The 24,099-nt window shown below is 35.5% G+C and overlaps 1 protein-coding gene across 10 annotated transcripts in view; it reads right to left on the bottom strand.

The window, feature by feature from the left end:
* Positions 1-2,233: 2,233 nt before the first annotated feature.
* Positions 2,234-24,099, bottom strand: part of SIPA1L2 (signal induced proliferation associated 1 like 2) — a 151,048-nt gene continuing 129,182 nt past the window's right edge. For 3 of the 10 annotated variants that reach the window (XM_074818465.1, XM_074818464.1, XM_074818467.1), the window contains 7 exons: positions 23,787-23,940; positions 20,759-20,978; positions 13,752-13,883; positions 7,162-7,248; positions 6,134-6,257; positions 4,352-4,433; positions 2,234-3,473 (listed from right to left, as the gene is read on the bottom strand). In XM_074818465.1, the coding sequence (XP_074674566.1) occupies positions 3,327-3,473; positions 4,352-4,433; positions 6,134-6,257; positions 7,162-7,248; positions 13,752-13,883; positions 20,759-20,978; positions 23,787-23,940 (946 nt within the window). In that variant the 3' untranslated portion in view covers positions 2,234-3,326. The remainder of the gene's footprint in view (positions 3,474-4,351; positions 4,434-6,133; positions 6,258-7,161; positions 7,249-13,751; positions 13,884-20,758; positions 20,979-23,786; positions 23,941-24,099) is intronic. The other 7 variants (XM_074818466.1, XM_074818470.1, XM_074818468.1 and 4 more) reach the window with 5 other exon arrangements.

Genomic DNA, 24,099 nt, shown 5'->3' with positions numbered 1-24,099 from the left:
CTACTTCGAGAATTTATATTAAATAATACACAGAGGACATAGGTAGCTTCTGTATAAAGCTATCACATGCCTAAACCACAGTATGACTACGCTCTCAAGAACAGAAAAAATACCAGAAATTATCCCTTGTGTTTGTAATAATGGTCTCAGAAAAAACTATACATAATACAGTCCACATTGTGAGAAATGTCTCAGTCAGGATCCCTTCAATAAAGATCTACATATAAATTAGGGTGCCTTTTTTACAAAATGCTCTGCTTCTGCCTTAATTTTGCCATGTATTTGTCCCTTTTACAGAAGTAAACACCCACGTTGGCTCACATTTTTGATTTCTGCATCTCAGTACTTCACAGCACAGCCTGCTGTGCTGGGAGGACTTTATTGACATTTAAATTACTTCCATATTACTGTTTTAATTCAGATCACAAACACATCTTTGGAGTGAATTTCCCAGTCATCCCCACTTACTCTGCTTTGGTTCATACAGATTGGTCTCAGCTTTGTCTGGAAGCTCTGTGCTCTGTGATAGTCAGCCCACCCAACATATGATTTCGACCACTAAAAGGTGTCCGCTCATGGGACTTGACAAGAAAGAGCCTGAAAGATTTCCTCCCACCCCCAAAACCTGGGTTAGAAACACTAAATTTCCCTAGTGCTCCACACTAGTTGCTTATGTAGACTTAGCCTTTGCCTCCACGTGTTTAAAACAGGTATTTTTTGCTAGCAAAATGTCTCCAAGAGGATTATTCTTAAAAAAAACAGTTAATGAAAATGTTCAATTAAATGTCCTTTACCTGTCAAAATTGTATTATGGTGTCTGATAAATGCTGTGTTCACATGTCATTAAAACACAACAGCCAGACTGAAAACTTTTTCCCATGGTGAAAATTACTTAAGGAAGAACCATGTGCCTCTGACACAACTGCTTTTGTTAGCAAAGGGAGTAAGAGATCTGTAGACAAACTTTTCTGTCAATTTTGGAAAGAAAATGTTTTCAATTGGATGGGAAAATAAGAAAGATAAGTACTGAAAATCCTTTTTGTGCAGGTAGTTATAATGATGCTTGTTTTCAGTAACTGAGAGATAAAGACCTAAAATGACTACTGGACTATAAACTCTTATACAAACCTAATAGCATCCCTTCAGAACAAGCTTGTTCTCAAGTTCATCTCAGTTAGCACTGCTTTTTGAAGTGGACAAACCAATCCTCACAGAAACATGTTCACAGACAAATTGCCCAAGTTGTTCAGTGCTGTTATTTGGCAAGGTCTCCAGCCAGATGGGTTTGCTAATGACTCCTGTAAGGTGTTTAAATCAGAGTCTAGTGTAACACGTCTGCCATGTTTAATTACTCTGTTAATACAGCTTAATGGACATTGTTTGGTATGTAAAAGTCAGAGTTTTTGATGAAGAATACAAAGACAAAATAGTCTTTTTCATTTGAATGTAAGGATACCAAGGCCTTGATTATCTGCCCGTGTATAACCTTGCCTAAGAGCAGTCATTCAGAACAATTGTTACAGCAGAGGCAGACATTTGTTCAACTCACAAAACATTTCTTAGACGATGTGAACTAACAATGGACACAGAATTTTACTTGCATCAGTTGAATATATTTTTTAACTATTCAACAATTTTCTGTAGGTCTGCCTGAATGCATTCGCTGCTGAAAGGAAACTGGGATACAACCATGATCTTGAACTGGTTTTTTTTTCCTCTCAGATGGATAACTCAAATGTGCTCATTAGCTTCATTTCATTTTGCAAAACTGTACTTTTTTGGTGTAGACTTTAAGCTCAGTACTATACATAAAACAGCTCATATATGCTAACACTGCAGTCAGATCCTCAATTACAGGCACAAGAAGATGGCAAGCTATTTGCTACTGAAACTAATGTAAAGTAATATGAGAAAACTAGACCCCTTTTGAAAACTTTCTTTAGGAAGTATTTTAGGGTTAAGCAGGTTTTTTTGTCCTAGGTCACTAATCAATGACTGAACAGTCAAAACAGCTTTCGATCCTTGACCTGTGAAGCCACCTCCTCAGTTATAGGACAGGACACAGCAAAGAAATTAACTTTGATAATGTTGACAGTCCCTCACTGGTAACAAGGGCTCCTAAGAGCTCTGGGGGCATTGGACTGTCTCTAGATTGAGAACCTAGAGAGCGGGCTGAACAGAAACCTGAGCTATTATTGATGTCAGTGATTACAGATAATACAAGATGAAATCATTCAGGTTTAGATTTTTAACATTTATTAAAAAAGCAGGATGTATGTTCATTTCAAATTAAACAGTTAAAAATGTTAAAGCATACAAACAAATCAATTGTGTACTAGCAGCATCCAATTGTTAGAATTTTCTAGAACTCCTCAGTACAGTCTTGGCAAGCTAAAAGTATTACAACTTGCAACCAACTGACCTCACCATAGTGCAGATAAAACAAACTTTATAAAAACAACAATTTAAGGTTAAATAAGCTTAAATAAAGGTGTTAAATACAAGACACTTGATCAAAGCTTCTGTACAAAGATAAACAAATTTGGCATTGTACAATTGATTGGCTGGCTCACACCATACATGATTTCAATAGTTAAGCAGTATAACTGTTTAGCTGAACATCAACTATACAAAAGTAACTGAAGTTGGGAGTGGGCTAACCCCAGTGAGCCATTTACAAGGCATGTGTATTTTTAGAAAATCAGAACACTGTTTATATTCAGGCACCATTTGTTCCTGCAAATAAATAATCTCTAATGTATCTGCATCCAAACTAGTGTTAAACACATCAGTGCTAACATTTTATAAACACAGCTTTGTGACTATTCACTATACCTCCATTCTTATTGCTATGACAATGTGGACTGTGGAAATAAAACTACTGTACATACAAAAAAATAGAGCACCTTTTAAACATTAAAGTATATGTCTGGTTATTCTTTTTATCTTACAATACTGAAGCCCAAGCTAATGTAAATTGCTTTAACATCTTCACCAGCGCACCTGAAATGCAGGAACTAAAACCCCAAATATTCCTCTTCAGGCAAGCCCCATCCAGAGCATCTTCTAAAAATGTCTAAAATGACACTAAGGATTTTTTACATTCATCTGCACACAAACAAATATCTGCTATTCTCTGCTTTCTTCATATGAATTTAAAGACAGATTACCACAGTTCCCTCTCCTTTTCAAATGAATAAAGCTGGATAGAGAATGTAGCAGAAACACCTAAAATGGATTGTGAACACAGTGAAATTATTACCCCGCTAATTCAAAAAATACAGCTGTTACATTGTTCAAATAAGTATTTTCCAGGGGCCCAGTCATTAGGATTTTTTGTCTATCGTATTGAAAAACCATTCTGTAAATTTCCTCAGTTGAGCAGCTGCTGTTTGAGACTCCTCCTGAAGCCTCATGTTATCTTGTCTCAGATGCTGTACCTCTGCTTGGAGAACTGCCTTGTCCTGTTTTTCCTGGTTAACAAAGATACAAGTTGAATAAAGTGAGTAGTCATGATGACAGCATTTTTGTTGTTAACGTTTCTGTGCAAGTCATACAGCTATGTTTTGTTGAGCTCCCTAATCCATTCTGACAACTACTAACTGTAAGTTAATTCCCCAAATGTATTCCAACTTCCTCATTCAGAGAAAATATTGCAAGCTAAAAAGAAAACTAGATGCTACTTTAATACAAAAATTATAGTTTACTCCATTTAACAAAAAAAAAAAAAAAGTGCTAAAAGGATAAGCAGCTTTTAGCTATTACAAATCATATGTGAGAGCCCAAGTCATAAGGAATTGATTTCAAGCATACATTAGTGAAGAAAAATACCTAATTTCAAAATTTTCCCTTACATGATTACTTTCTTACCAAAAGCAGTCTCATTTCTACCAGTCCTGGCATTGTCTCCAGCTCAGAAATTAGACAGAAGTAAGACACAAAGCAAGTCACTGTTACATGATCAAGATACCACAAGGCAACAAGGACGACAAATCTGGAGTGTTAACTACTTAGCTGTAGCGCCCGTGTCCATATCCCTACCTTTTGATAAATCTAAAGTACCACAAATGGAGATAAAGTGCCTCATTCTTTCTGGGATATGACTATATGTAGGTCAGTTATTCTGGAGTAAAGACCCATAAACTAGTCAGAGCCTTGGGGCAACTTGTTCACATAACCATTTCCACAGGACCTTCTGCACCTCAGTGTTCTGATCAACTGCTGGGCTCTACCATTCATTAATTACACTGTCTAGTTTAACTGATGTACTTTTTTCAAGCCCTTGATGAACTCTGAATAAAAATATAACTGTTAAAGCCAGAGGATAATAATTTCCCTAATGATCTCTTACCTTTCTCAGGTCAGTTTGTAATTGCCGGAGGATGACTTCTAGCTGGTTTACTTTTCCAGTCAGAGTACTTGGAGCATGTTCCCTGTAAAGGAAACCACTACCTTCACTCTGGGTTAGTTAAAAACATTTTCTCCCCCAGCTTTTGCAGACTAACACTTTGAGTGATAGCAGAGGAAATAAATCAGTTTAGGCAGTTAGGAAAACACAGACAAAACCAGCATCAGCAAAAGGCTGTTACTGAAACACAAAGGCATTGCTGCAGTATCTGAAATATGACACTGCCTCTCATGCAAATCAGGCAGAAATTACAATGATTCTTAAGAAGAAATGTTTTAGGAATTATTTGCACATACTCTCACAGTGCAAGTCAAACTTGCTGCTAAATAGTGTGCGGAGCACATTTGTTAACAAGCTGCTTTCTGATAAGGACTGTACTAATCTGAAGCAAACTGCAGCAATAAGGACTGTACTAATCTGAAGCAAGCTGCAGCAACAATTATTGCAAACCAAAAGTGCCTTTAAGAGTTCTTTTGTCTGATCCGCAGTTGTGTAATTTCCAGTAAAGGATAAACCTATGGCTTTATGGAGACAAATATTTTGTTTAAAGGTCAAAACATATGAAATATTGCCATGGGTTAATCAAATGCATGACTGAAGGAAAATCCTGAGAATAGCTTCTGTTTCCTGTATGACAGTAAGCACTGTGGGAGACAGTTTCATATACGTTATAGATGAAACCAGCCATAATGTGAATCATTTTGTCCAGAAGAGAGATGCTGTAGAAAGAAGCTTTATATACAAAACTGAATCAGCTGCTTCATGCAAGTGCACAAATCTGACAGATCTGCTGATGTTAAAAGTGGAACATCTTTAACAGTCTTTTGCAGTCCTTACTGATCACTAGGCTGGAGAAAGGTGTGGACTTAGAAGTCATTAAAATAAATGTGCTTTACCAGGTAAGTAAATTTATGTAAAATTGGTTCAAATTAAAATGTGATAGTCTAACAATCAAGAAGACTTTTCCTTCCATTTCCTGTTCTTCCATTCCTGCAGCTGAAGAGCAAAACTAATCAAAGATGTGTTTTTCTTTTAAAGTGTGCTAGTGGACAGATTATACTGCTAAATCTGTGTTTTTAAGAAGTATACTCCTCACAGCAGGGAACACGGGGGAGGAGGGAAGAAAAAAAAAAAAGAGAATAATCTCTCCCAGAGCACTGAGAAGAATTTGAAGAATTGAGCAGTTTGGCATAAAAGTTTCCTGCAGTCCTCAGTTACAGGTTCTCTTGATTAATTTACCTCTGTATAAATGAAAAGTTATGGATTTGCAAGTAGCAAATAGTTGCAAAAGATAGGTAGGAACACCTGTTCAAGGTCAGAGACATTTGGTGCAGATAAGGTTATTGCATACTACAGAGCTGAGCTTCTGTTATCAGTTCTATTCAAATGAAAATAGAAATAAGCGTAACACAAATTATTATTGTATAGGAGAAATACTGTGAAAAATTTCATTAGGTGAAACTCTGCACCTAACCGTACTCTGCATTAGAGGCCTATTCTACTGAGAGTGCTTTATCTGACTATACTACAAATTTTCTAGATAGAACTGCTGAGGTTGATTCCAAAACCCATCATTTTTCAAAATTAAAGACATGATTGGTCAAGGTAACAGGTCTGCCATCAAATAGTAGTGAAACATGCATACACGCAATTTAACATGCAACATTAAGAGAAAATTGCTTCTTAAAATATTTTTGTAAGAAATACGCTTTAATTCTGACATACCCAGTAGCCTCAAGGAAATCTTTTCCATCTGTGGGACTCTCATCCAAAGGTAACTCTTGTGTTCCTTCCAAGCCCTCAGCTTGCTGCATATCATTCAAGGTGCAAAATGATGCTACTCTCTGATCTGTAAAAAAGTAATGTAAGGATACGTTTAAAGCTGGACATATGCACAAAATAAAAGGCTATACACAACCATTATCCTGGTTTAGTTAGAGAAATGGATGTAAGGTTTCTACATCACAGCTTTGAAGATAATCAGCAGATGTAAAGTATATTCCAGCTAGTTGGCTTCCCCACATCTGCATCCAAAGGCAACCCCAAAGCAACTTTTTGTGTCTGTCAGCGGAATAAGACAGATTTGTTTGGACCAGTTAATGATATGAACAGTAAATTGGTCTTGATGAAATCTGCAGAAAAGCACTGAATTCGGGGCCACAACCAATGACAATAATAATTCAGGAAAAAGGTTTGCATTTTCCATGGAATTTAAGCCATCAGATTCCTCAGAAATCTGCACTGTTCATTTCGTATTGTTTTACTGTCTCAAGCATTTGCAGAACCTAATGGTAATCTGCATACTTGAAAAACAATAAATTCACACTGTTTTTATCAATTGAGGTTTTGTTATATATAGTACTAAGGCATGCTATTATCGACATTGGATTCCACTAGAACATAATCTAACAAACACAGATGTAATTACCTATGGATATACAGTGTGGTTGCCAAAATACATCAGTCACCACATAATAGAAGTATGCCATGCAGATCGTCATTGCACAGAACAGGAGTAAATGATGCATTCATTAGGATTTAATTTGTCTTCTTTAAAAAAAAATAAAATCCATATTCTGTGAAGTTTGATTTAATGTATGTCTTCAAACAGAATCCATGTCTGTAGGCTTGTATAAATTCTGGAGACAACATGCCTGCCTTGCCCTTTCTCCCCTTGCTCTACCACCCCACAGTCCCGAAGCTTGCATTATCATGCAAACGTGCAAACATAGGAAATATTAAAGAAAGTTTACAAAAGGCAAAAGTCATCAATCCCAGACCATCACCTAGAAACGACGTGTGATGACAGAACGGCCCAAATTCTTCATCTGAGTCAAAACCTGGAATAAGATTTAGAATGTTCCTATAAACAAGACAGTCCATCTCCACTGGAGCAGCTGTGGCCTTCACGTACAGCGCACACAGTGGGATGGATACTCCCCGTGCAACTCATGCTGGCTCCCACTCTCAGCCTTGCAATGCCATTTTTACACACCACCATCATTACAGGAAAGCATGAGGTGTCATGCCCCATGTCTCTAACAGTAATACCCAGTATTGCAACACAGCATGACAACTTGGTGTGATACATAAAAAGACAACCCTCCAAACTCTAAGCACCCAAAGAGCGAATACAGGCCAGATCATTGTAACTAGGAGGACATTTTGGGTTAAAAGTTCTACCAAAAAAAAAAGGAAATCACTAAAAAGCTCTTTAAAGGGATTTTTTAAATGAATAGTTTTAAGGAATAGCAAAGATTGACAATTCATTCTATAATACAACAAAGAAAGTTGCATGTCATTTTTTCTGCAATTTTAAAGACCACAGCTCATTTCCCCTGCTTTTATCCTAATTTCTGACTAGTGATGGATCTCAGCAAATACGAACATGACGTTTTCATACGTGCTGACAATAAGGTAAGAACATAATTTTCAACACATAATCAATGACATAATTTACAGATTTGAAACTTATAAAGTTGAATAGATTTAGTTAGTACAGATAAACTAAAACTAGTGTCCCAGATCAAACACGGTATGTAGGCCAGAAACAAGAGTTTGTAGACAATCAGTTTGAAGTACATATCTAATTATTGATTTCACCTTTATACTGTTCACATTTTCATTACTTCATAGAAGAAAACAAAGCCAGCAGCAAATGTTATACTGTTGCTATTTGTTCTATGGCCAACAATATGTGACATGTGACATTGTGTCTCAGAAGCAATTCTACTGTAATATAAAAATCTCCATTTTACTCCCTCTGCCAACTAAACTTAATTAAAGAGAATGGCCACTTGTCTGGTTTATTTTGTCAGTTAAAAAACCTGTTTTGCCAGTTTGATCTCCCCAGTAGGATTTGAAAGCATCTTTTTCTTGATGAATAAAAACAGGTGCAAAAACAGGTACATGCAGCTGTTAATGAAATCACATGATGCCATTTTTAAATACAATATTTTAAAATATTTTCATATTATTTCAAGACATAACAAAAATATAAAAACATGGATACTTGCAATGAAGTATAATGTGTGGATTAACTCTTTCTTTCTTGTGTAATCCCTAATGAATTTCAACTCCACATAATTTAAAAATAATATTAACACTTAGAGTAGGAAATTAATTGTTAAATCTTTTCTATTTTCCTACTATAACTTAAACATATTTTTCCAATATTCTTATCTTTATAAAATATGAAACCACATTCTTACATTCATCAGGTGAGGAATAAAAAGTCACTAAATGGACACTAATAACCAGAAGTCTCTATGTTGCTCTTCAAAGAGTAGTCCTTTAATTTTCAAAAGCCAGGTTAGTGTCAGAATCATTCTCCAAACAAGTTAGCAACACAGTAAATCTCTGTAATAACTAGTACATTAACAAGATCCTGGACTAGAAAAATATTTTGCCTTTGAATACTTTTCAAGTAGTTTTAAAGACACATTTTTATTTTTAGTAACTATATCAAATCTCCCTGATCTCCCTTTAAGTATTGATGCTCAGCAACAGTTTCACCAATTTACTATTTAAATAATAACTGTTTTTAAACCCGAATTGTGGTGAAGGTTGAACTTGTGCTTCAAAGAGCAAAATCCTCCTACTGATTTTTGTTTTATTTGTTCTTAACAGAATTGGCTTGACATTATATTAATGAAAATGAAATCAAAGCTACCTTCACCAACAGTCAATTTCTTGAAAGAAAAATCAAGTGTATTTCTGACTATGATGCTGTAGACATAAGTTCTGCTTCCTCCAAACTACAGTGACACTTCCTATTCAATTCAAGTGATATGTGTATACTAAACAGAAGAAAATGTAAATCGCAGAGCTCTTATTTTTATCTGGGACATCCTTACCAGACCACACATAGGACCCTGCATAGAAAACTATTTGCAAAAATATATTGTGTTTATATCAGAAGTTTAAGCAAGAGTTGACTTAGCAAGACCAAGGATGAGACAAAATTTATGTCTCACTTTAAAGTAATAGAATTATACAGTTGTAACCACTAAGAATTTGAATCTTGATTTTCATTGTTCCAGACCACTATCAGAAGCCAGAAAAAAACTCCAGACAATTCTGATATACTGCAGAGCAGAAAAGGCTAAAATGAGTATAGTGCATGAGGCACTCTCATCATTAAGGCAAAGTCTACCCACAAATATACACTGACATACACACTGAAGCAAAAAGTTACACATGCATGCACTGGAAATGACCAAATGTTAACTAAATATTTCATTTTTTCTTTTTCTAGCAGTTTAACATACTAATTTGGTTCCAATAATTATCACTCATGCTGAATGCTTCACTTCTTTCTCATCATGTTATGTGTAGCATTACTTGCATTAAACTAAAAAGATTTTAAATGAAAGTAATAAAATAATATTAATTATAGTAGCACAGATGTTTCTGCAAAGATAAACTGGCATTAAGAAACACTTCATTCTGATTGTAGACGTTCATAAAAATAACCTGGAAAAAAAATCAGAAGTTGAAACCACCTACTTTAATGAACTAAATCAGAGGCATTAGAGGGACTTTGTTAGGCTGTTAATTCCCACAATATGATTTACCAAACACTGAACAGAGTTTTTCAAGCACAATAAACCCAGTTTAAAGTAGCATAAATAGTACAAAGTTCTATTCATAATAATAATCAATATTTATGTTTGTGTCAATTCTCTTCTATAATAGTAACAGATATGGGCATCTGGAAAGGCTTCTCCTTTTGTACCCCAAAACATTGAAAAGATCCAAAATTAGTCATCAGCAACATAATACACATGTTGAAAGCCAGTCCTTCCTCCCTAACTTAGAGATCTATTGGAAGGATAATACAAAGAGAGAATTAAAAAAATACATTCTCTCCTTTTCCATTATCATTTTCTGAGATTCCTTTGTTCTCCTTTTCCTAATTCAGCTTTCCAATTTATTCTATAAACCCCCTGTCTTTATCTTTACTCAGTTCAACATGCTTTCTTTCTTTTTGCTTCTTCTCCTTTTTCACACCAACTGCCCTCCCTAAAGCCCCACCTCTTTTGCTGTGCAGTCACATCCAGTTCTATCTATTTTTTATTGTTTGCTTCAGGGATGGATACAAAAATACTACAACAGTGTATTTCTGGCATGTCAGCTGCTCCCTGGTTACCGTCTCTCTGCAGCTCCCACCAAAATAAGAGAGGGGAACTGGAAGTAGCCTATCCATGTATGAAAGAAATGGAAGGATACCCCTTGCTAGTGACTGCATGCACGCTAAAGATGGTCTCTAGATAAATATCAGAGTCAAAACTATGTCCTGCAAAGGAAGGCAGTGCGAAGACTTACATTGCACTTTACTCCAGCTTATGGACACTGACCCTCAACAGACACAGCTCAGACAAAACCCCTACTGATGCAGCTTCTGGAGCCTGTGGATTTAACCCCCGCACAGCTCTCCTTTGCATTGTGAAGACTGTCTTAGGAATAACAGAGGATTTTCAGGAAAAGTTTGAAGTAAATATTCAGCTTCCCACAAAGGTTCTTGCCAAGCAAAAGCAGTGAAAATTAAATCCTCACAAAGTAAAAAGCATTATCATCATACTTTCAATTATGACTTTCAGTAATTACTTACTCCACCCTCACAGACCACAGTTTAAAAACTGCCGTTCTACATAGGATGAAGGCTTCAATTGGATAAAAGCTAATACTAATTAACAAACAACCTAGTCAACTGTTCATTTGGGGGTGGGGGGGAGGCTAAAAATAACACACTGTTCTTGTTACACCCATGAGTAAACTCTGAGTACGGATGATGGTAGCAAAAATCCTGCTACTATATTTAATTCTTAATCTAATTAATGCCAACATTATAAACACCTAAAAAGGCATTATTTAATATTAATTGAGGCACAATTGCATTTTAAGACAGACTGATGAAAGATTGTGAGGCCCACATTATGGATGTTGAACTGATCAAAATATGTAAGTTGTCAACATACAGCTAGAGAGATCACAGGTGAAAAACCCTGACCTTGGAATCAGATTGGTAATTCTAATAAACTGATACTAAGAAAAGATCTTGTACAAATTAAAAACCAAAATTAAGTCTTGTATCCAGGTTCTAGAACAGAACAACTTTGAAATATCAGGTTGGCAAAGCCAAATTAGAGAACAACTCTAACAATTTCTTAAATCACTATTAAACAAGTCCTATCCATTTGTGACCTTTTTCACTGAAGGTTTGGGGCAGGGGTTGGGGATGTGTGTGCTGTTTGGTTTGGGATTTTTTGAGAAGGTCCTATATCAAATGTGATCACATTTCCATCCAGTTTAATAAAAAGATCAAAGCAGTTTTATATTCAGAAGTGGACAAACTTTAGAGCCATCCACTCTCTTTTTCACATTGATAGAATGCAGAACAGTAGTTCCAAGCTATTTTTAAATAATAAGTTGAAGCAACTCTTAAGTAAACAACATTATAATATGTAAGGAAACTGCACCTGCTAATTCATATCCAACATGTTCCCTCCCAGTGATTTTTTTATGACATGCCTATCAGTTATTCTTTTTTAAATGACTTTAAAATTGCAAGACATGGGATAAAATTGAACAAGGGCTTAAAAATTCCATTCCTTGTAAAAATTGCAAATTGCAAAACTATGAATTTAGTTAAAACATTTTATAAATCATCTAACATATACACAGATGTCTCTATTGCAGAGCCCTAAACAGAAAATAATTACACTCGTTCATACGTAACTAATTATTATTTTCTACTCAAATTCTTACAATAATTCAAACCCCCCCCCATAAAACATTTCTCTCTTGTTTATCAGACCATCAGGTCTTCAGCGTTATCTACAGATATTTTCCTCCCTAGGGCAGGGCACTGTGGATAGCTATGTTGCTCTACCTCTCTCTTTCAAATTCAAATGGTAATTACATTCAACATAATATTTACTAAAGCAAAATTATTTTCATCATGATATTAAGTAGTAAAAGGAAGGAAAATGTATTAGTTTTCAAAGAAAGCTAAAAATACAGGAGCATAAACTGGTACAGAATGACCTTTTAGTCAGCTAAACTCAGAATTTTTATTAGCACCTAAAAATATTCTTCAAGTACAAAGTTACAGAGTTAATTGTTTACTGATTCAAATCTATTTTCAGTTGTTCAAGATGTCAGTAACAAATATCAGGATGTTCCCTGAACAATCAAACACAGAAATGAGTGGGAACAGTTGTCAGATTCTCAGGTCACGGTACTTCCTGCCAGTTACAACAGGCGTGTTTGAGTAGTACTGAATAAATAAGAACGCATGTACAGTTAATCAGGTTAAGAAACAATACAGTACTTTAGATTTCTAATCATCACTGTTGGCTTGGGCTTTTAACAATGCCATTTAAATCAGTATAGTAAGTAGTTCTGAAGAGCTTTTGATCAAATTGAAATTTAATCACTTCATACTTTGGGAAGGAATCAGGTGCCAGAAAACTGATTCCCATGGTTGCTTTTAGTTAAAAAACCAGAAGAACTTCTCATGACTAACTTCACAACCAGTTCTTCTTATAAAGTTATGTCCTGTATCTTATACAATGATGACTGTGGTAATGTCATCCTTATTCGCAGATACCTCTGACTTCCCATACATTCACTAATGAGAGTTAACACCAGTTAAGAATATCAGAAATTTTAGGACAGCACAGCAACCCCACCAAAACACCCCTCAGAAACAACAAAACACAAACATTCAACTGTATATACTCATATATACACTCAAACCAACATCTACCTTTCTGTGTTTGTTCATTAGGTGTAGGTTTAGCTCTCAGAGAAGCAAATGAGGTTTTTTCTTAGTTACCCTGGTCTTATAATTTAATAATGCAAACCTATAGCCTGCACCTCAAGTTCTGCTACTGGAAAACATAGTGTACATTTTTGTTGGTTTTCAAGGGCATATTATGAAAACTGCAACATCATTTGGACTACACACACAAGTTTATAAATACAATGCAATACAATAAACTCAGGGAAGTGTTACTCCCAGTTTCATTTTGAACATCTAACTTAAATGCTTTGAATCTCTCCTTCAAAGCACCTGATTTTTCCAGTTGATTACAGAAGGAACTTCGGCCCCTAAGTAGATGAATTGTATCTAAGATAGATACTGAATGTTTCATGAATACCCCAAATTTTCAGTGACAGTCTTCTGCACTGAGAAGTGATACTGCCGAAAGAACTAAAGGGCTATGGAGGCAAACACCAGATTTTTGTAATTCAAAATTTGTCTATACAGTATATATTTAAAAAAAAAATAAATGTGTGTACTGAACATTGATCTTTATTCAGATTTTCCTGTTACCTTCAAACGCTCGTGCAGCATCTACCAGGTGGGACCAGTCTAGCCCTGTGGCAGTGTCTGGCAGGGGCATCAGGCCAGGATCATTGAATTTGGCTTTATCAGATAAGGACCCATCTGAGAACCAGAATTCATCTAAACAATAAACACAATAATTAGTCTTCCTATAACAATGATGTACAATTAATTTTGAAGCTGTTATAATGAACTGTAAAAAATGTATAAGCAAAGAGTGCTTATCTTCATTTCTCATTTCTGTCTTTTCCTGTTCAATACTCAGTATGGGTGAAACAATTTTCAAACTTCGGCAGAATAAGACGGGAAGGGTTTCTAAAGGGTTTTTTGTGCCACTTTGAACATGGTGTGTTCTTCGCATTTTCACGTGAATGCTGGGTGAGTAGGCAGCATCCATTCTTGAAGCATACCATATTAACCTGAGCACTGAGCAGAAAAGTTGCTAGATACTCAAAGTTACATTTTTAAGAGGGCTGTGAAACATATGAGATATTTACATGCAGTTTTATTCTGAAACTTAAATATTCCAGTTCCAGAAGCAATTTAAAAAAAATCACCTGCTTTTCTCTTAATGCATTTGTAAATTCGAGCCTATACCCAAAACTGACTTTCACATTGAAAATACTACCTTATTAATTTAATATTTGTAGCTGTACATCTGAGGATGTAAGACTTTGTGTGTGGATCTCTAAGCTCCAGAGTGAGTTGTAACGCATTGTATACTGTAGATAGATTGCATATTAATTGAAATGTACACACTATAAAGTTAGTTCAAACACAGCTTTCAGTTATGCAGTCTTTTAGAAAGGTACCACAAACACACATCTTAGTAGAGAAGATGCTTATTTTCATAATTATCTAAAATATTTTTATATTTTCCTTATCTAACCATAGCAATCTTCACTCTGATCAATGTGAACACATTAAAATGAATACTGCTGAACAGGCACACAGAGGTTCTCTAAAACTGAACATAAACCAAATATATTATTTATAATCACAATTCATCTTAACCATAAACTTAGTGATACAATATTGTACTTTTATTACAAAGTATGGTCAGGAAAAAGGATTTTGCTTCAGATGTATCTACTTCTATTAAATTAAAAGGTCAAATTAGTGATTCTTCCTCAAATATTTCAGAAGGAAATTTCCATCTAGTTATTCCAGTGATTCAGACTATAATATTTGTGAGGAATATTTTACCAGGAAAACACTAAACACAAAAATCAATGAAGGAAAAAATGCACACATACAAGTGGAAGATACATTACAGTTTAAGAAAATGGCATGTTGTCATTGTCGTGATACCAATGAAAAAGAATACCAAAGTCTATTTGAATTAAAGATTTCTAACCTAAAAATCCAAAAGCAGTAGCCTGTTACAGAGCATTCTACTGCACAAAGCAATGATTAGAGCATATTATATTCTTTGCAGAAAGCTAGTTTAAAAAAAAAAAAAATCAGGAACAGGAAAATGAAGGTGTGCAATCATCTGTCAAAAATTAGGAGTTCCACAAAGCAAAAACAACACAAGAGAGGTAGAAATCCTGTTTACCTTGGAGTTTATCTTGTTCTACAACTTATATGAAAGATGCAGTATTGCTATATTACAATTGGAAGTGGCTTGACAAACCCCTGTAGAAATATCTTTCTCAATACCCACTCTTAGTATGCAAAAGTAGATGCTATATGAAATGAAAAATGTAATATGCATTTTAGCCATACGTCTGTACTAAGATTTTATTTTCAGTTCCTTATACATAAAATCTTATCTAAGGTTACCTTGGGGTGCAAATACATTGGAAGCTCAACATCAGAGCAGTCTCTGAACTTTTGTATATGACCTGGGAATTATAAGAATCTTATTTATGCAAGTACAAATGTTTTATACATCCCTGTTGTGGAAAATAGGCAGAATGCCTTATCTGAAAGGCTGGCAAGCCACCTTTTGGTTCTAGACCAGCAGGCAGGCCCTGAGGGACAGCTCTTGCTTTTGTGTGATCAGCCTACAGAGGCTGATTGTGAAACCTGTCAGGAAGATGTCTGTTCCCAGTGCGATTCTGCTGGCTTTCCAAATTAAAGTGTAGGAGTGATATATTCACCAGCAGTCATCCTTCATTATGTGTTGTCTTTGTGAGAACCTCAGTTCACCTTAGAGTGGATCCTACTTGGTCCTGCATAAGACCTGACAGAGAACTCAAATGCAGAAAGCCTGCCAGCGTAGAGATTTGAATATTGACAGCTCTGAAAACACAAGTGCTCATGCTGATGGCTGAAATTATAAGTGGAATAACTGAACAGGCATGAGTATGCCACCACAGAATAATTCATTTTCAAGATATAAATTATGTGTTCTTGTGCAATGGAGGCGGGGAGAGGAAAAAGAAAAAAAAAAAAAAGAAAAAAAGGAGCTCTAATGCTATAGGTCTCTTTGTGGTTTTGAATTTCAGAGAATATTGTTGTATTTCAGGGATGCTCTGGGTGAGATAAATTATTTCTAGCCTCCTGTATTTGCATTTCCTCCCTGCTCTTCTTACCTCGCTATTACCTCCACTTTTTCTCCGTATGACTGCCGCATTAGCAACTAGAGGCTGCCTCTTGATTTGTGCAAAGGTGGCAAGTTATGCTTGAGCATGCCCACTTCTGCGTGTCCAGGAGGAGATGCCTAATCTCGTAAACTGCTATCTTCATTGCCCACAAGATTGGTTTTGAAGCCACACAGACTTACCCCTTATTTCCTTTGAGGAAACAATGTAAGTGTTATCTTCAGTTTTAAAGATTATTTTATTTGCTGTACTCCTTTTGGCACAAAATCATTGACCTTGTGGTTTCTGGTCCTTTCAGTCCTTTCACTCTCTTCCCATACTTAGGAATTTTTTTTAATTTTTATTATTGATACATAGAAGTATAAAGCATTTTGAAGAGTCCTTATTTTCACTAAAATTATATGGTCAGTTCAGTTTCCAACAGAGCTCCTCAAATTAACTGTCATTGGTCCCACATACCTCTGTATTCAAAGAGTAACTAGTTATACAGAAAGAACAAAGATTCATCTGCCTTAACCTTTTCTACTTCGAAGGCAAGTATCCTGCTTCAGTTGGAACTGCTACTTTTATGTAGAGACTGTAGATCATTAAAAATATCTGCTAGGTACTCCTCACTTACTGTGCTCAAACTAGACATGTCATTTAACAAGTAGATTATCTCAAAAGATGCTGCAGCTGAAAGAATATATCAGGTCATATGGACACAAAAATCCCACTGTCTGCTTCCTTCTTCTTTCCTGCAATCACCAGTTATATCTCTGTGATCCTCTTAAAACAACAGCTTCTGCCTGCCAAACCCTTCCCTTCTTCAGTATTACCTAGGATTGCCCAAAGTCTCCCTTCAAAGATGCCAGCCTGCTAGTAGACCGCCTCACGGACTTATGCTCACATAACTGTTAGAATAGTGGACATGTGTTCCCAGTAACAACTTCTCCCTTCCCTTTTGTTACTGAAAATAGTCTCATGTTTTGGTATGGTGGATTATTCACTGTGTGAGAGTCTGTAACAGACAATATATATAATCCTTTGGTTGTGTGAATTATTTAATCAACGGCCTTTATTTGCTTACTGAAAAACTGATTCCTAAATTGTTCGTATTGTACATCATCAATACACAGTGATGGTCTTCCATTTTAATATTGCTTCTTATCAATGAGGTTAGTTTTGGATTGAAGCTAACACTGGTAGAATCCAGTTTTAAGATAGACTTTCATCTAATAACATCATTGCAGATATATCAGCTGCACGCCTGGCAGCCTTTTCCCCACAGCATGTATAATCTAAGAACTTTCAGAATTTGTTAGTGCATCATTGCAAAATATTCCCTTCTTTATGACCCTCTTCACTGCAAGTATTCTGCACCTTGCTCCTTTCCTCACAGCACAGGAATGTCATGCCAATGTATCACACTTAGAGAATTTTTCTTTTCCCTTTCTTTTTGTGTTTCATAATAGGAGCGGAACACAGTGCTGCAATGTCAGTCAGACTGCCTCATGTGTTTTTCTGGGTTTCTGACTTGTGGTAGTACACTAGTTCTGTATCAGTGGTTCTCATTGTTTTCATTTTTTCCCTGCTAGTTCAAGTTGCCATGAATTTGCAAGACAGGGATAGATTTGTACCTGCAACCATGTATGGCATACTAGAGTCACTCAACGTGAACAGCACTGTCTCAGTTAGGGAATCTCTAATGTCCCTAAGGTAAAATTCCAGGGTTCTCAGCTACATGAGTTCTGCTTTCTGGTTTAAGTTAAAAATAAGATAAAATGAAATAAATCTTTCTGCATTTGTGTACTGTGTGCAATCAACAGCACTCAACTGTCAGAGCTTGCATTTCAGGCTTTACTGAAAGCAACTCTTCTTTCACTTCACTCCCCCCAGTGATAAAATAATTAAAAAAAAAAAATGTAGCTTCATTTTCTCATCTCTCCCACAGTCAACACTGCACACAGTTGAGTTTCTTTTCCATACTTGCATGGTCATTCTTGCTGATAACTCTGCTTTCGCAGTAAACTGAAACCCTTCAGCTTGCTTATTATGCTTTGTTTTAGTGCTGCCTTGCTTACCTATTAATCACACTCTTTTCCTTGCTAGAGGGATCTCAGGAGACTTGGTGTTGCCACAGTATTTCATGTAATAACATGCAAGAATGTATCTTTCTAAAATTAATATCAGCCAAACCCACAATATTTCCACTGATTTCAGTAAACATTAAATATCAATAGAATGAAAATGTTTCAAGATCATAAACATATGTATTTTACAAAAGACATTATTATGACAGCTAAGAATCCTGGTATCTAAAACTACAACCTCAAGCTAAAATTATACATGAAAAAGAAACCACTGCTATAGAATGTAAATACCTGCTATGAAGTGATTACAAAAAATTTCCTAACAAGAGCCAAAGTTAGTTTCTTATATGGAGATACTGACTAGCCTTACTTTGAAAACAAAGGTGGGGAAATGATGATGTGTTTGTTTCAGAGTGTGATTACAGATATCCAATTAAATCTCCCTTCAAAGAGCCATCATAAAAGATCCTATATTTCTAGTGCTGAAAGGAACTTTTATAATACAAAACCAGAAGCAGAAAACAGAGGTTGTGTATGAAAACAGCATGAACTACCGTGGATATCAACAATCAGCTTCATTTTGACTAACAGGATACTAGTTTTATGTTTTTTCCCAGCTATGTGTATAAATAACTTTTTGTATCTAAGAAGCAGCAAGAATGGAAAATAAGGTGTTTAAAACAGAAGTAATACACAAACCACTAAAATTTCACTGCTGGAAGAGCAGTATACAGTTTGAGTGTACACCATTAATTGCCTTGTGTCAATCTCTAGAATAAAAGAACACTGAAGGTTTGATCCCACTGCACATTTACTTTTACAAGAAATTGCTCTAAAAACACAGGCCTAACGTAGTAAAAGAAAAAAAATACAGTCAGGTTGCCTGATTATATACATAGCTCCTTCATAGACTACAAAATCTACTGAATTAGTCTCAAATGAAACAAAATGGGTCTTCATTCTCTATCAGAAAAAGCAAAGGATCTTTTAATATTAAATTTATAGTAAAGAGTTTCACTCTGATAGAATATTTTTAGAATGGCAAAAGGTACACCAAGCATGCATTCCCATCTGAAGCAGGAATTCAGCACTTGTTTGCAAAACCAGTTTAAAATTAACCAGTGGTTAGTGACTAAAACTCAGTCTCATAGTTAAGGCCACTGTAACAAGAAAAGCATTTGGTATGAGGCTTACTTCTGAAAGTTAGCAAGTGACTGCTAGTTCCTGAAGGACACGATGAATGACGGAGCCCTTTCTATTACTCTTTCAAGTCATCTGTCTGCATTCTCTCTGGATATGTGCCTACAAAAGTCCTTAATGCTTTCAAGAAATCCACCCGCATCTTATTTATTCACTATGGACTTCAGAGTCCACAATCGCTTTACTGTTTTTTGAAATTGCGGTCAGCTGTGATGCAATATTAAAGTAGCTAACTAAAAGTGCCTTTTTTTTTTTGCAGATTGGGTGTCCCCTATAGGTCAGCCTAAAATAATTGAGAAGTGAAGAGATTTAGCATTTTTTAAAAAACAATTCACTCTTATTAAATATATAAATATGGATATGTAGCATAAAGATATGTATCTGCCTGCAAAGATTTGGTCTGTGGTATATAAGCAGACATATTTTTCAAATTTCCTCTTTTTTTGTTTGTAGTTTTCATAATTTTTGTTCCATTTTTTTCCACAAAATTACTACATACGTTATAGCTCATCACTCCATATTGGAATTATTGCAAGATAAGCATATAATAAAGATCTTGCTCATGAAGATCTCACAAGAGACACCTAAAATAGTTATAATTTAGCACCCCAGACTACTCTTTTTCTGCCATGAAAAATGAAGTGTTATTTGCAATGGTTTTACTAACATGTCAAAAAAAAGTATCAGCAAATTCAGTGTTGAAATTGGAGATGATGACAACAACTATTGCACATTTTCTTTTAAGATGTTACCAAAAGGATCACCTAAATAGAAGCTGTCCCATTTAGCTATTATTTGGAATATATTTGTGAATATTTCAGTAATTTGAATGCATACAAAAAATAAACAAATAAAAATACTAAAATAAAACAGGCCAGCTTGGCTTAATTAGGTCACCACTTTGTTCTTCAGACAAATGTTTGTTGGCTATCACTAGTCTCATGAAAAAATTTTTTGTGAAGTAAAAGTGAATTCTATCTCCAAACGTGGTAAATCTGAATTGATCACTAAGGCAAGCATAAGCATGTACTGCTGACCAAACAGGCTTTTACTAGGATATCTAGAACATTGATCTGTCATTTCATAATTTCACCTTAAAAGTAAAATCTCACTTAATATTTGGTGATTTATTACAAATAATCCAAACTCAGCAATGACAGCAACAATTACTTACTTCTCAGATTTCCCATTCCAGGAGTCAAGCTCATTCTTGGAGGTAATGTGCTGTGATACGGTGGAGTAGTGCTGAATAAGATGTCATTTGGCAAGGCCTGGTCTAGCATTGAACTTCGAGAGCTAGCATATGAAGATCCTCTTCGATTGCTACATATACTCTCATCAGAAAGGGTACGGTAAAGTGTCCTCCGTGGAGAAAGGTTTCCATAAAATGAAAACTAAACATCAAAATATGAAGATATAAAACCACGTATTACTGGTTAAAATAATTCACACAATCATGTCCCATCATCAGTTCTTGGGAGTAATTTTCTGGGCAGGCACTCTGGAAGTCTTGAGCCAATACACAAGATCAGAGGTTTGTTCCACCATATCAGATCTACTGGGGCCTCAAAGGAGTTACTGAACTGGATTTTCATACTTCCTCTTGATATTTTGGAACATATCATCATGAATTTATCAGATCTGTATAGTTTTATTAATTCTGAAATGTTAAATAAAACCTCCATAGCCTTATGACAGCAATGTGTTGCAGAAATATATATAAGGTTACCAACTCTGGCAACATTTATTCAAGACTATACATAGAACTGTTTGATTTTAATTTGAAATGACTTCAAATGTTAAACATTCTGAACTGATACATGGTGCAATATAATTCATTGGACGATAAAAATGACTTGAGACACTGCATCTCTCCAGATATGATGAAGTAGGCTTAGAAAAGAGGATAATGGAGTTCAGTGAAAATTGTTTATGCATTTCACAAAGTTACTTGAACCATAACTCAAATATCTACAGTAAAACAAGATGTTACTGTATTGTAAAACTGGGCCATTCCACTTCATAAGTCATTCTTCAGTACTGCAAATCCAGTTATTCTTCACATCTACAAATGTTAGTTATTGCCTTAATTATTTTAACTGGTTTGTCCTGCATATAACAATTTAATGTCCTGTCCTGTTTTATTTGTAATTAATTATGAGTTGCACACTCCTTATGCAGAATGTATGCTTAAGAGCAGTAGCTTTTTAAAACAGTGAATATAGCATAGGATTAAAGATATCTACATTGTAATATTTCTGATAAAACTTGCTCACTGATGAATACTTCCAGAAGAAATACACAGAAACGCTCATTCATGCCACAAGACACAGTCTTTACAAAATACTTAAATATACTTCACAGTGCTAGTTTGGGAAAGCATCTCTCTTGATGACAATACAGAACATGCTCAAATGTCAAAATGCTTAACTGTGTCCCAGAGAAAATTGAGGCAGATATTCAGCTTCTAATCTAGGAAAGCATCAAAATACTACACTGGTTCTAGATATTTGCCTGAAACAGATATGGGCTGTGGGAATAAACATAATTCAAAACTTTATTTTAACACATACATAAAGTGATCATAACAATAGACATAAGCAACATCCTTAAAGGAACAGATATGTGGTATCCTTCTATTAGCAGTGCTTAAAGAATATCAAAAGACCCTAAGCCTAATTAGGGACCACATTGGGCAAAGGGTTAAAAGCCTTCACCCTCTGAATTGATGGGTCTCCGATACTCTTTCCGGCACTCAAGATTCCCAGCAAGCATCCTGCTGCAATTCTTGGCTGTTACTCAAGTCTCCTCAACTTTATACTGCATCTTCTGTCTATAAAGGTTGTTCACTAGTTATCCTAACGTGTTATATGTTAATTGTTGGAGCTTTACAGAGTTTCCTTTCAGGGACCAACAAAAATTAAACATTACATAGAGGGCCCAATTATTCCCTGATCTATGAAGAAGGTAAAACCAAACCAAACCAAACACATGATTTGATTCTGTAGAATCTTACATATTCAGAAAATTCCTTCCTGGCTTCGTTGTCAAAGACAACTGATTCACCTATACCAAGATTAGTACCCTCTATGAAGACATAATCAAAGTCTGAATACTGCCGAGCCCTACAGCTGGGGATCCCCTGGAAGTCAGGGGCTATGGTCTCTCTCACTTAATGAGCTTTTGTTTGGGTGTCTTGAGAGGGGAAGGGGACAGCAGTAATTTATCTCAGGATGGCCACACCTCCTCACTCCTTGTTTCTTATTTAGGTAGACAGAAACATCGGCAGCTCTTGAAATCACCACAGAAAACCAATTATTGTATCAATCATGAATCATAAAAACCTCTACAACATTATTCATGAGAATTCAAACACATAAAATGCATACTTAACATACTGCATGTTAAAAAAATATGATCTGAATTTTAAATTCAACTCTGCACTTAGAGGATTCCCATGTGTTGCTTTTGTTCAGACACGATGATTATGCTATTTAGCACATTGTATAAACACAGTGTGTTAAGAGAGCATTGAGTTAATACTGAAGTGTGAAAATGATCTCAAGCAATTTAATTGCTTTGTGCTTTATTCTACATTAAGCACAGAATTCAGAATCATGTATACTTTGGGGAGTAGTAAAGTTTAAGTTCTCTATCCATGTTTTTGTGAACTTTTAAATATTACCGATTGTCTTCATACTATAAAGATTAGATGTATGCTCTCCACTAGCACTGACAATTATGCCTTTTGAGCAGTTGCCACTGATACCTACATGAAAGTGTGATTCAGACTTCAGACTTGTTGGTACTGAGTATCACAGGGCAGAGGAACATGGGCTATTTCTATTCATGTGCCTTAATATCATATGAGGTGTATAAATTTAGGCATCCAACCTTGAAAATGTTACTTTTAATCTTTGAAACTACAATTAAGTAGCTCAACCTGCACCTGTCTGCTCAAACTAAGCAAAGACATGCTTAAACAAATGCTGTATTTCATACATAATCATCAAACTAGATACCATTTTCATATTGTGGGAAATGATATTTCGGCACTTATGGTCAGTATTCATAGCATCCCAGTGGAATATACTTAGCTTGTACAAAATGATGTTGCTTTCTACAGCAATTTTGGGAATATCAAAAATTCATTTCTAAGGTAACTGTGTCTGACACACACAGAGCTGAAGAAGGTAGCTAACCTTTCTTCTCCCCTCCTCCATGGAGAGGCTGTCTGGCAGCATCAACTTCAGAAAATCTTCTTTGGACAAGACTTGCTGGCTTTCAACAATGGCATTCCTCACAGAAGTTTGCAGTGGACTTGATGCAGACACAGCATCAATATCATCATACACTCTGTTGAGACAATTGGTGTTTTTAGCAGGAGAAGCAATAATGCTCTTGGATTTAAAAGACTGCATTTTCTGTCACAAAGTAAAAATTGTTAGAATTCTCTCCTGACACAGCACACTTATTTAGAACAATTTTCTGATCATTTTATATTTATGAAACTGT

This window comes from Strix aluco, chromosome 3 (assembly GCF_031877795.1).
Source record: "Strix aluco isolate bStrAlu1 chromosome 3, bStrAlu1.hap1, whole genome shotgun sequence".
NCBI classification, from domain to species: Eukaryota; Metazoa; Chordata; class Aves; order Strigiformes; family Strigidae; genus Strix; species Strix aluco.
Note: the sequence above shows the minus strand (reverse complement) of the source record. Positions and strands in the feature narration are given on the sequence as shown.